Consider the following 13,647-nt stretch of genomic DNA (forward strand, 5'->3'; position numbering starts at 1 on the left):
TAGGTGAGTTAGTCTGGGTGGGAGGGGGCTACCTGTAATATAGGTGAGTTAGTCTGGGTGGGAGGGAGGAGGGGCTACCTGTAATATAGGGAGTTAGTCTGGGTGGGAGGAGGGGCTACCTGTAATATAGGTGAGTTAGTCTGGGTGGGGGGGGGCTACCTGTAATATAGGTGAGTTAGTCTGGGTGAGGGGGAGGGGCTACCTGTAATATAGGTGAGTTAGTCTGGGTGGGAGGGGGCTACCTGTAATATAGGTGAGTTAGTCTGGGTGGGAGGGAGGGGCCACCTGTAAGTTAGTCTAGGTGAGTTAGGTGGGGGGAGGGAGGGGCTACCTGTAATATAGGTGAGTTAGTCTGGGTGGGAGGGGGGCCACCTGTAATATAGGTGAGTTAGTCTGGGTGGAGGGGCTACCTGTAATATAGGTGAGTTAGTCTGGGATGGGAGGAGGGGCCACCTGTAATGAGTTAGTCTGGGTGAGTTAGTAATATAGGTGAGTTAGTCTGATGGGAGGGAGGGGCTACCTGTAATATAGGTGAGTTAGTCTGGGTGGGAGGGAGGGCTACCTGTAATATAGGTGAGTTAGTCTGGGTGGGGGGGGCCACCTGTAATATAGGTGAGTTAGTCTGGGGGAGGAGGGGCTACCTGTAATATAGGTGAGTTAGTCTGGGTGGGAGGGAGGGGCTACCTGTAATATAGGTGAGTTAGTCTGGATGGGAGGGAGGGGCTACCTGTAATATAGGTGAGTTAGTCTGGGTGGGATGGGAGGGGCTACCTGTAATATAGGTGAGTTAGTCTGGGTGGAGGGAGGGGGCCACCTGTAATATAGGTGAGTTAGTCTGGGTGGGAGGAGGGGCCACCTGTAATATAGGTGAGTTAGTCTGGGTGGGAGGGAGAGGGCTACCTGTAATATAGGTGAGTTAGTCTGGGTGGGAGGGAGGGGGGCTACCTGTAATATAGGTGAGTTAGTCTGGGTGGGAGGGAGGGGGCTACCTGTAATATAGGTGAGTTAGTCTTGGGAGGGGGTCTGTAATATAGGTGAGGAGGAGGGGGCTACCTGTAATATAGGTGAGTTAGTCTGGGTGGGAGGGAGGGGCTACCTGTAATATAGGTGAGTTAGTCTGGGTGGGAGGGGTTACCTGTAATATAGGTGAGTTAGTCTGGGTGGGAGGGAGGGGGCTACCTGTAATATAGGTGAGTTAGTCTGGGTGGGAGGGGCTACCTGTAATATAGGTGAGTTAGTCTGGGAGGGGCCACCTGTAATATAGGTGAGTTAGTCTGGGTGGGAGGGAGGGCTACCTGTAATATAGGTGAGTTAGTCTGGGTGGAGGGAGGGGCTACCTGTAATATAGGTGAGTTAGTCTGGGTGGGAGGGAGGGGCTACCTGTAATATAGGTGAGTTAGTCTGGGTGGGGGAGGGGCTACCTGTAATATAGGTGAGTTAGTCTGGGTGGGAGGGAGGGGGCTACCTGTAATATAGGTGAGTTAGTCTGGGTGGGAGGAGGGGCTACCTGTAATATAGGTGAGTTAGTCTGGGTGGGAGGGTAATATAGGTGAGTTAGTCTGGGTGGGAGGGAGGTGGGCTACCTGTAATATAGGTGAGTTAGTCTGGGTGGGAGGGAGGGGGCTACCTGTAATATAGGTGAGTTAGTCTGGGTGGGAGGGAGGGGCTACCTGTAATATAGGTGAGTTAGTCTGGGAGGAGGGGGAGGTGGAGGGGCCACCTGTAATATAGGTGAGTTAGTCTGGATGGGAGGGGCCACCTGTAATATAGGTGAGTTAGTCTGGGGGAGGGAGGGGCTACCTGTAATATAGGTGAGTTAGTCTGGGTGGGAGGGAGGGGGCTACCTGTAATATAGGTGAGTTAGTCTGGGTGGGAGGGAGGGGCTACCTGTAATATAGGTGAGTTAGTCTGGGTGGGAGGGGCTACCTGTAATATAGGTGAGTTAGTCTGGGTGGGAGGGGGCTACCTGTAATATAGGTGAGTTAGTCTGGGTGGGGGAGGGGCTACCTGTAATATAGGTGAGTTAGTCTGGGAGGAGGGAGGGGCTACCTGTAATATAGGTGAGTTAGTCTGGGTGGAGGGAGGCTACCTGTAATATAGGTGAGTTAGTCTGGGTGGGAGGGAGGAGGGGGCTACCTGTAATATAGGTGAGTTAGTCTGGGTGGAGGGGCTACCTGTAATATAGGTGAGTTAGTCTGGGTGGGAGGAGGGGGCTACCTGTAACATAGGTGAGTTAGTCTGGGTGGGAGGGAGGGGCTACCTGTAACATAGGTGAGTTAGTCTGGGTGGGAGGGAGGGGGCTACCTGTAGTATAGGTGAGTTAGTCTGGGTGGGTGGGAGGGGCTACCTGTAATATAGGTGAGTTAGTCTGGGTGGGAGGGAGGGGGCTACCTGTAACATAGGTGAGTTAGTCTGGGTGGGAGGGGGCTACCTGTAATATAGGTGAGTTAGTCTGGGTGGGAGGGGCCACCTGTAATATAGGTGAGTTAGTCTGGGTGGGAGGGGCCACCTGTAATATAGGTGAGTTAGTCTGGGTGGGAGGGAGGGAGGGGCTACCTGTAATATAGGTGAGTTAGTCTGGGTGGAGGGAGGGGGCTACCTGTAATATAGGTGAGTTAGTCTGGGTGGGAGGGAGGGGGCTACCTGTAATATAGGTGAGTTAGTCTGGGTGGGAGGGGCTACCTGTAATATAGGTGAGTTAGTCTGGATGGGAGGGAGGGGCTACCTGTAATATAGGTGAGTTAGTCTGGGTGGGAGGAGGGGGGCTGCCTGTAATATAGTGAGTTAGTCTGTGTGGGAGGGTGGGGGCTACCTGTAATATAGGTGAGTTAGTCTGGGTGGGAGGGAGGGGGCTACCTGTAATATAGGTGAGTTTGTCTGGGTGGGAGGGGCTACCTGTAATATAGGTGAGTTAGTCTGGGTGGGAGGGGCTACCTGTAATATAGGTGAGTTAGTCTGGATGGGAGGGAGTGAGGGGCTACCTGTAATATAGGTGAGTTAGTCTGGGTGGGAGGGAGGGGGCTACCTGTAATATAGGTGAGTTAGTCTGGGTGGGAGGGAGGGGGCTACCTGTAATATAGGTGAGTTAGTCTGGGTGGGAGGGAGGGGGTTACCTGTAATATAGGTGAGTTAGTCTGGGTGGGAGGGAGGAGGCTACCTGTAATATAGGTGAGTTAGTCTGGGTGGGAGGGGCTACCTGTAATATAGGTGAGTTAGTCTGGGTGGGAGGGGCTACCTGTAATATAGGTGAGTTAGTCTGGGTGGGGAGGGGGAGGGGCTACCTGTAATATAGGTGAGTTAGTCTGGGTGGGAGGGAGGGGGCTACCTGTAATATAGGTGAGTTAGTCTGGGTGGGAGGGAGGGGCTACCTGTAATATAGGTGAGTTAGTCTGGGTGGGAGGGAGGGGCTACCTGTAATATAGGTGAGTTAGTCTGGGTGGGAGGGAGGGGCTACCTGTAATATAGGTGAGTTAGTCTGGGTGGGAGGGGCTACCTGTAATATAGGTGAGTTAGTCTGGGTGGGAGGGGGCTACCTGTAATATAGGTGAGTTAGTCTGGGTGGGGGAGGGGCTACCTGTAATATAGGTGAGTTAGTCTGGGGGTGGGAGGGGCTACCTGTAATATAGGTGAGTTAGTCTGGGTGGGAGGGAGGGGGGGCTACCTGTAATATAGGTGAGTTAGTCTGGGTGGGAGAGGGTCTGGGTACCTGTAATATAGGTGAGTTAGTCTGGGTGGGAGGGGCTACCTTAATATAGGTGAGTTAGTCTGGATGGGAGGGAGGGTCTACCTGTAATATAGGTGAGTTAGTCTGGGTGGGAGGGAGGGGCTACCTGTAATATAGGTGAGTTAGTCTGGGTGGGAGGGAGGGGGCTACCTGTAATATAGGTGAGTTAGTCTGGATGGGAGGCAGGGGCTACCTGTAATATAGGTGAGTTAGTCTGGATGGGGAGGGGCTACCTGTAATATAGGTGAGTTAGTCTGGGTGGGAGGGGCTACCTGTAATATAGGTGAGTTAGTCTGGGTGGGAGGGAGGGGGCTACCTGTAATATATGTGAGTTAGTCTGGATGGGAGGCAGGGGCTACCTGTAATAAAGGTGAGTTAGTCTGGGTGGGAGGGGAGGGGCTACCTGTAATATAGGTGAGTTAGTCTGGGTGGGAGGGAGGGGGCTACCTGTAATATAGGTGAGTTAGTCTGGGTGGGAGGGGCTACCTGAGGTGAGTTAGTCTGGGTGGAAGGGCTACCTGTAATATAGGTGAGTTAGTCTGGATGGGAGGGAGGGGCTACCTGTAATATAGGTGAGTTAGTCTGGGTGGGAGGGAGGGGGCTACCTGTAATATAGGTGAGTTAGTCTGGGTGGGAGGGGTTACCTGTAATATAGGTGAGTTAGTCTGGGTGGGAGGGAGGGGGCTACCTGTAATATAGGTGAGTTAGTCTGGGTGGGAGGGGCTACCTGTAATATAGGTGAGTTAGTCTGGGTGGGAGGGGCTACCTGTAATATAGGTGAGTTAGTCTGGGTGGGAGGGAGGGAGGGGGCTACCTGTAATATAGGTGAGTTAGTCTGGATGGGAGGGAGGGGGCTGCCTGTAATATAAGTGAGTTAGTCTGGGTGGGAGGGGCTACCTGTAATATAGGTGAGTTAGTCTGGGTGGGAGGGGCTACCTTTAATATAGGTGAGTTAGTCTGGATGGGAGGGAGGGTCTACCTGTAATATAGGTGAGTTAGTCTGGGTGGGAGGGAGGGGGCTACCTGTAATATAGGTGAGTTAGTCTGGGTGGGAGGGGGGGCTACCTGTAATATAGGTGAGTTAGTCTGTGTGGGAGGGAGGGGGCGACCTGTAATATAGGTGAGTTAGTCTGGATGGGAGGCAGGGGCTACCTGTAATATAGGTGAGTTAGTCTGGATGGGAGGGGCTACCTGTAATATAGGTGAGTTAGTCTGGGTGGGAGGGGCTACCTGTAATATAGGTGAGTTAGTCTGGGTGCGAGGGAGGGGGCTACCTGTAATATATGTGAGTTAGTCTGGATGGGAGGCAGGGGCTACCTGTAATAAAGGTGAGTTAGTCTGGGTGGGAGGGAGGGTGCTGCCTGTAATATAAGTGAGTTAGTCTGGGTGGGAGGGAGGGGCTACCTGTAATATAGGTGAGTTAGTCTGGGTGGGAGGGGCTACCTGTAATATAGGTGAGTTAGTCTGGGTGGAAGGGGCTACCTGTAATATAGGTGAGTTAGTCTGGATGGGAGGGAGGGGCTACCTGTAATATAGGTGAGTTAGTCTGGGTGGGAGGTAGGGGCTACCTGTAATATAGGTGAGTTAGTCTGGGTGGGAGGGAGGGGGCTACCTGTAATATAGGTGAGTTAGTCTGGGTGGGAGGGAGGGGCTACCTGTAATATAGGTGAGTTAGTCTGGGTGGGAGGGGCTACCTGTAATATAGGTGAGTTAGTCTGGATGGGAGGGAGGGGCTACCTGTAATATAGGTGAGTTAGTCTGGGTGGGAGGGAGGGGGCTACCTGTAATATAGGTGAGTTAGTCTGGGTGGGAGGGAGGGAGGGGGCTACCTGTAATATAGGTGAGTTAGTCTGGGTGGGAGGGGCTACCTGTAATATAGGTGAGTTAGTCTGGATGGGAGGGAGGGGCTACCTGTAATATATGTGAGTTAGTCTGGATGGGAGGGAGGGGCTACCTGTAATATAGGTGAGTTAGTCTGGGTGGGAGGGAGGGGCTACCTGTAATATAGGTGAGTTAGTCTGGGTGGGAGGGGCTACCTGTAATATAGGTGAGTTAGTCTGGATGGGAGGGAGGGGCTACCTGTAATATAGGTGAGTTAGTCTGGATGGGAGGGAGGGGCTACCTGTAATATAGGTGAGTTAGTCTGGGTGGGAGGGGCTACCTGTAATATAGGTGAGTTAGTCTGGGTGGGAGGGGCTACCTGTAATATAGGTGAGTTAGTCTGGGTGGGAGGGGCTACCTGTAATATAGGTGAGTTAGTCTGGGTGGGAGGGGCTATCTGTAATATAGGTGAGTTAGTCTGGATGGGAGGGAGGGGCTACCTGTAATATAGGTGAGTTAGTCTGGATGGGAGGGAGGGGCTACCTGTAATATAGGTGAGTTAGTCTGGGTGGGAGGGGCTACCTGTAATATAGGTGAGTTAGTCTGGGTGGGAGGGGCTACCTGTAATATAGGTGAGTTAGTCTGGGTGGGAGGGGCTACCTGTAATATAGGTGAGTTAGTCTGGGTGGGAGGGGCTACCTTTAATATAGGTGAGTTAGTCTGGATGGGAGGGAGGGGCTACCTGTAATATAGGTGAGTTAGTCTGGGTGGGAGGGAGGGGGCTACCTGTAATATAGGTGAGTTAGTCTGGGTGGGAGGGAGGGGCTACCTGTAATATAGGTGAGTTAGTCTGCGTGGGAGGGAGGGGGCTACCTGTAATATAGGTGAGTTAGTCTGGATGGGAGGCAGGGGCTACCTGTAATATAGGTGAGTTAGTCTGGATGGGAGGGGCTACCTGTAATATAGGTGAGTTAGTCTGGGTGGGAGGGGCTACCTGTAATAAAGGTGAGTTAGTCTGGGTGGGAGGGAGGGGCTGCCTGTAATATAAGTGAGTTAGTCTGGGTGGGAGGGAGGGGGCTACCTGTAATATAGGTGAGTTAGTCTGGGTGGGAGGGGCTACCTGTAATATAGGTGAGTTAGTCTGGGTGGAAGGGGCTACCTGTAATATAGGTGAGTTAGTCTGGATGGGAGGGAGGGGCTACCTGTAATATAGGTGAGTTAGTCTGGGTGGGAGGCAGGGGCTACCTGTAATATAGGTGAGTTAGTCTGGGTGGGAGGGAGGGGGCTACCTGTAATATAGGTGAGTTAGTCTGGGTGGGAGGGGGCTACCTGTAATATAGGTGATTTAGTCTGGGTGGGAGGGGCTACCTGTAATATAGGTGAGTTAGTCTGGATGGGAGGGAGGGGCTACCTGTAATATAGGTGAGTTAGTCTGGATGGGAGGGAGGGGCTACCTGTAATATAGGTGAGTTAGTCTGGGTGGGAGGGAGGGGGCTACCTGTAATATAGGTGAGTTAGTCTGGATGGGAGGGAGGGGGCTACCTGTAATATAGGTGAGTTAGTTTGGGTGGGAGTGAGGGCGCTACCTGTAACATAGGTGAGTTAGTCTGGGTGTGAGGGAGGGGCTACCTGTAATATAGGTGAGTTAGTCTGGGTGGGAGGGAGGGGCTACCCGTAATATAGGTGAGTTAGTCTGGGTAGGAGGGAGGGGGCTACCTGTAATATAGGTGAGTTAGTCTGGGTGGGAGGGAGGGGCTACCTGTAATATAGGTGAGTTAGTCTGGGTGGGAGGGAGGGGGCTACCTGTAATATAGGTGAGTTAGTGTGGGAGGGAGGGGCTACCTGGTTTATAGGTGAGTTAGTCTGGGTGGGAGGGAGGGGCTACCTGTAATATAGGTGAGTTAGTCTGGGTGGGAGGGAGGGGCTACCTGTAATATAGGTGAGTTAGTCTGGGTGGGGGGCTACCTGTAATATAGGTGAGTTAGTCTGGGTGGGAGGGGCTACCTGTAATATAGGTGAGTTAGTCTGGATGGGAGGGAGGGGCTACCTGTAATATAGGTGAGTTAGTCTGGGTGGGAGGTAGGGGCTACCTGTAATATAGGTGAGTTAGTCTGGATGGGAGGCAGGGGCTACCTGTAATAAAGGTGAGTTAGTCTGGGTGGGAGGAGGGGCTGCCTGTAATATAAGTGAGTTAGTCTGGGTGGGAGGGAGGGGGCTACCTGTAATATAGGTGAGTTAGTCTGGGTGGGAGGGGCTACCTGTAATATAGGTGAGTTAGTCTGGGTGGAAGGGGCTACCTGTAATATAGGTGAGTTAGTCTGGATGGGAGGGAGGGGCTACCTGTAATATAGGTGAGTTAGTCTGGGTGGGAGGTAGGGGCTACCTGTAATATAGGTGAGTTAGTCTGGGTGGGAGGGAGGGGCTACCTGTAATATAGGTGAGTTAGTCTGGGTGGGAGGGGCTACCTGTAATATAGGTGAGTTAGTCTGGATGGGAGGGAGGGGCTACCTGTAATATAGGTGAGTTAGTCTGGGTGGGAGGGAGGGGGCTACCTGTAATATAGGTGAGTTAGTCTGGGTGGGAGGGAGGAGGGGGCTACCTGTAATATAGGTGAGTTAGTCTGGGTGGGAGGGGCTACCTGTAATATAGGTGAGTTAGTCTGGATGGGAGGGAGGGGCTACCTGTAATATATGTGAGTTAGTCTGGATGGGAGGGAGGGGCTACCTGTAATATAGGTGAGTTAGTCTGGGTGGGAGGGAGGGGGCTACCTGTAATATAGGTGAGTTAGTCTGGATGGGAGGCAGGGGCTACCTGTAATATAGGTGAGTTAGTCTGGATGGGAGGCAGGGGCTAACTGTAATATAGGTGAGTTAGTCTGGGTGGGTGGGAGGGGGCTACCTGTAATATAGGTGAGTTAGTCTGGGTGGGAGGGAGGGGCTACCTGTAATATAGGTGAGTTAGTCTGGGTGGGAGGGGGCTACCTGTAATATAGTTGAGTTAGTCTGGGTGGGAGGGGCTACCTGTAATATAGGTGAGTTAGTCTGGATGGGAGGGAGGGGCTACCTGTAATATAGGTGAGTTAGTCTGGATGGGAGGGAGGGGAGTTACCTGTAACCTATAGGTGAGTTAGTCTGGGTGGGAGGGGCTACCTGTAATATAGGTGAGTTAGTCTGGGTGGGAGGGGCTACCTGTAATATAGGTGAGTTAGTCTGGGTGGGAGGGGCTACCTGTAATATAGGTGAGTTAGTCTGGATGGGGGAGGGGCTACCTGTAATATAGGTGAGTTAGTCTGGATGGGAGGGAGGGGCTACCTGTAATATAGGTGAGTTAGTCTGGATGGGAGGGAGGGGCTACCTGTAATATAGGTGAGTTAGTCTGGGTGGGAGGGGCTACCTGTAATATAGGTGAGTTAGTCTGGGTGGGAGGGGCTACCTGTAATATAGGTGAGTTAGTCTGGGTGGGAGGGGCTACCTGTAATATAGGTGAGTTAGTCTGGGTGGGAGGGGCTACCTTTAATATAGGTGAGTTAGTCTGGATGGGAGGGAGGGGCTACCTGTAATATAGGTGAGTTAGTCTGGGTGGGAGGGAGGGGGCTACCTGTAATATAGGTGAGTTAGTCTGGGTGGGAGGGAGGGGGCTACCTGTAATATAGGTGAGTTAGTCTGGATGGGAGGCAGGGGCTACCTGTAATATAGGTGAGTTAGTCTGGATGGGAGGGGCTACCTGTAATATAGGTGAGTTAGTCTGGGTGGGAGGGGCTACCTGTAATAAAGGTGAGTTAGTCTGGGTGGGAGGGAGGGGGCTGCCTGTAATATAAGTGAGTTAGTCTGGGTGGGAGGGAGGGGCTACCTGTAATATAGGTGAGTTAGTCTGGGTGGGAGGGGCTACCTGTAATATAGGTGAGTTAGTCTGGGTGGGAGGGACTACCTGTATTATAGGTGAGTTAGTCTGGGTGGGAGGGAGGGGGCTACCTGTAATATAGGTGAGTTAGTCTGGGTTGGAGGGAGGAGGGGCTACCTGTAATATATGTGAGTTAGTCTGGGTGGGAGGGGCTACCTGTAATATAGGTGAGTTAGTCTGGGTGGGAGGGAGGGAGGGGCTACCTGTAATATAGGTGAGTTAGTCTGGGTTGGAGGGAGGGAGGGGCTACCTGTAATATATGTGAGTTAGTCTGGGTGGGTGGGGCTACCTGTAATATAGGTGAGTTAGTCTGGGTGGGAGGGGCTACATGTAATATAGGTGAGTTAGTCTGGGTGGGAGGGGCTACATGTATTATAGGTGAGTTAGTCTTGGTGGGAGGGGGGCTACCTGTAATATAGCTGAGTTAGTCGGTGTGGGAGGGGATACCTGTAATATAGGTGAGTTAGTCTGGGTGGGAGGGGGGGGGCTACCTGTAATATAGGTGAGTTAGTCTGGGAGGGAGGGGCTACCTGTAATATAGGTGAGTTAGTCTGGGTGGGAGGGAGGGGCTACCTGTAATATAGGTGAGTTAGTCTGGGTGGGAGGGGGGCTACCTGTAATATAGGTGAGTTAGTCTGGGTGGGAGGGGAGGCTACCTGTAATATAGGTGAGTTAGTCTGGATGGGAGGGGCTACCTGTAATATAGTTGAGTTAGTCTGGATGGGAGGGGTTACCTGTATTATAGTTGAGTTAGTCTGGGTGGGAGGGAGGGGGCTACCTGTAATATAGGTGAGTTAGTCTGGATGGGAGGGAGGGGTTACCTGTATTATAGGTGAGTTAGTCTGGGTGGGAGGGGTTACCTGTATTATAGTTGAGTTAGTCTGGGTGGGAGGGAGGGGGCTACCTGTAATATAGGTGAGTTAGTCTGGATGGGAGGGAGGGGTTACCTGTATTATAGGTGAGTTAGTCTGGGTGGGAGGGAGGGGCTACCTGTAATATAGGTGAGTTAGTCTGGATGGGAGGGAGGGGTTACCTGTATTATAGGTGAGTTAGTCTGGGTGGGAGGGAGGGGCTACCTGTAATATAGGTGAGTTAGTCTGGGGGAGGGAGGGGCTACCTGTAATATAGGTGAGTTAGTCTGGGTGGGAGGGAGGGGCTACCTGTAATATAGGTGAGTTAGTCTGGGTGGGAGGGGGCTACCTGTAATATTGGTGAGTTAGTCTGGGTGGGAGGGGCTACCTGTAATATAGGTGAGTTAGTCTGGATGGGAGGGAGGGGTTACCTGTATTATAGGTGAGTTAGTCTGGGTGGGAGGGAGGGGCTACCTGTAATATAGCTGAGTTAGTCTGGGTGGGAGGGAGGGGCTACCTGTAATATAGGTGAGTTAGTCGGGGTGGGAGGGAGGGGTTACCTGTAATATAGGTGAGTTGGTCTGGGTGGGAGGGACTACCTGTATTATAGATGAGTTAGTCTGGGTGGGAGGGACGGGTTACCTGTATTATAGGTGAGTTAGTCTTGGTGGGAGGGAGGGAGGGGCTACCTGTAATATAGGTGAGTTAGTCTGGGTGGGAGGGAGGGGCTACCTGTAATATAGGTGAGTTAGTCTGGGTGGGAGGGGGCTACCTGTAATATTGGTGAGTTAGTCTGGGTGGGAGGGGCTACCTGTAATATAGGTGAGTTAGTCTGGATGGGAGGGAGGGGTTACCTGTATTATAGGTGAGTTAGTCTGGGTGGGAGGGAGGGGGCTACCTGTAATATAGCTGAGTTAGTCTGGGTGGGAGGGAGGGGCTACCTGTAATATAGCTGAGTTAGTCTGGGTGGGAGGGAGGGGCTACCTGTAATATAGCTGAGTTAGTCTGGGTTGGAGGGAGGGGCTACCTGTAATATAGGTGAGTTAGTCGGGGTGGGAGGGAGGGGTTACCTGTAATATAGGTGAGTTGGTCTGGGTGGGAGGGACTACCTGTATTATAGGTGAGTTAGTCTGGGTGGGAGGGAGGGGCTACCTGTAATATAGGTGAGTTAGTCTGGGTTGGAGGGAGGGAGGGGCTACCTGTAATATATGTGAGTTAGTCTGGGTGGGAGGGGCTACCTGTAATATAGGTGAGTTAGTCTGGGTGGGAGGGAGGGAGGGGCTACCTGTAATATAGGTGAGTTAGTCTGGGTGGGTGGGGCTACCTGTAATATAGGTGAGTTAGTCTGGGTGGGAGGGGCTACATGTAATATAGGTGAGTTAGTCTGGGTGGGAGGGGCTACCTGTATTATAGTTGACTTAGTCGGGGTGGGAGGGGGCTACCTGTAATATAGCTGAGTTAGTCGGTGTGGGAGGGATACCTGTAATATAGGTGAGTTAGTCTGGGTGGGAGGGGGGGGCTACCTGTAATATAGGTGAGTTAGTCTGGGTGGGAGGGGGCTACCTGTAATATAGGTGAATTAGTCTGGGTGGGAGGGAGGGGCTACCTGTAATATAGGTGAGTTAGTCTGGGTGGGAGGGAGGGGCTACCTGTAATATAGGTGAGTTAGTCTGGGTGGGAGGGGCTACCTGTAATATAGGTGAGTTAGTCTGGGTGGGAGTCTGGATGGGAGGCTACCTGTAATATAGGTGAGTTAGTCTGGATGGGAGGGGCTACCTGTAATATAGTTGAGTTAGTCTGGATGGGAGGGGTTACCTGTATTATAGTTGAGTTAGTCTGGGTGGGAGGAGGGGGCTACCTGTAATATAGGTGAGTTAGTCTGGATGGGAGGGAGGGTTACCTGTATTATAGGTGAGTTAGTCTGGGTGGGAGGGGTTACCTGTATTATAGTTGAGTTAGTCTGGGTGGGAGGGAGGGGCTACCTGTATTATAGGTGAGTTAGTCTGGATGGGAGGGAGGGGTTACCTGTATTATAGGTGAGTTAGTCTGGGTGGGAGGGAGGGGCTACCTGTAATATAGGTGAGTTAGTCTGGATGGGAGGGAGGGGTTACCTGTATTATAGGTGAGTTAGTCTGGGTGGGAGGGAGGGGCTACCTGTAATATAGGTGAGTTAGTCTGGGGGAGGGAGGGAGGGGCTACCTGTAATATAGGTGAGTTAGTCTGGATGGGAGGCAGGGGCTACCTGTATTATAGGTGAGTTAGTCTGGGTGGGAGGGGGGGTTACCTGTATTATAGGTGAGTTAGTCTGGGTGGGTCTGGGTGGGAGGGGCTACCTGTAATATAGGTGAGTTAGTCTGGGTGGGAGGGAGGGGCTACCTGTAATATAGGTGAGTTAGTCTGGGTGGGAGGGAGGGCTACCTGTAATATAGGTGAGTTATTCTGGATGGGAGGAGGGGCTACCTGTAATATAGGTGAGTTAGTCTGGGTGGGAGGGGCTACCTGTAATATAGGTGAGTTAGTCTGGGTGGAGGGAGGGAGGGGCTACCTGTAATATAGGTGAGTTAGTCTGGGTGGGAGGGAGGGGTTACCTGTATTATAGGTGAGTTAGTCTGGGTGGAAGGGAGGGGCTACCTGTAATATAGGTGAGTTAGTCTGGGTGGGAGGGAGTCTGGGTGAGAGGGTGGGAGGGGCTACCTGTAATATAGGTGAGTTAGTCTGGGTGGGAGGGAGGGGCTACCTGTAATATAGGTGAGTTAGTCTGGGTGGGAGGAGGGAGGGGCTACCTGTAATATAGGTGAGTAGGTCTGGGTGGGAGGGGCTACCTGTAATATAGGTGAGTTAGTCTGGGAGGGAGGGGCTACCTGTAATATAGGTGAGTTAGTCTGGGAGGGAGGGGCTGCCTGTAATATAGGTGAGTTAGTCTGGGAGGGATGGGCTACCTGTAATATAGGTGAGTTAGTCTGGGTGGGAGGGAGGGGTCTACCTGTAATATAGGTGAGTTAGTCTGGGAGGGATGGGCTACCTGTAATATAGGTGAGTTAGTCTGGGTGGGAGGCAGGGGGCTACCTGTAATATAGGTGAGTTAGTCTGGATGGGAGGGGCTGCCTGTAATATAGGTGAGTTAGTCTGGGAGGGATGGGCTACCTGTAATATAGGTGAGTTAGTCCCCTCCTCCCTCTAGACACTAACCAGGCTGTTAGGATTTTATTTCAACTCATCTAATAGGACACACTTGCTTTCGCTTCTTTGTTGCACAATGTTTTTAAACGTTTAGCTGACCCAGATGAACTAATGCTACTGACTCACCTCTCATCCTCTCCTAGCTAAGAACAGCAGCTGTCTTCCTAACCC

At 52.1% G+C, this 13,647-nt stretch overlaps 1 protein-coding gene across 1 annotated transcript in view; it reads left to right on the plus strand.

Moving 5' to 3' along the window:
• Nucleotides 1-13,647, plus strand: part of LOC115121905 (protein jagged-1b-like) — a 197,082-nt gene that overhangs the window by 141,948 nt on the left and 41,487 nt on the right. The window contains exon 18 of the mRNA XM_065002719.1: nt 13,620-13,647. This exon is cut by the window's right edge and continues 89 nt beyond it. Coding sequence (XP_064858791.1) covers nt 13,620-13,647 — 28 coding nt within the window. The remainder of the gene's footprint in view (nt 1-13,619) is intronic.

The sequence above is a fragment of the Oncorhynchus nerka genome, linkage group LG16, assembly GCF_034236695.1.
Source record: "Oncorhynchus nerka isolate Pitt River linkage group LG16, Oner_Uvic_2.0, whole genome shotgun sequence".
Classification (NCBI taxonomy): Eukaryota; Metazoa; Chordata; class Actinopteri; order Salmoniformes; family Salmonidae; genus Oncorhynchus; species Oncorhynchus nerka.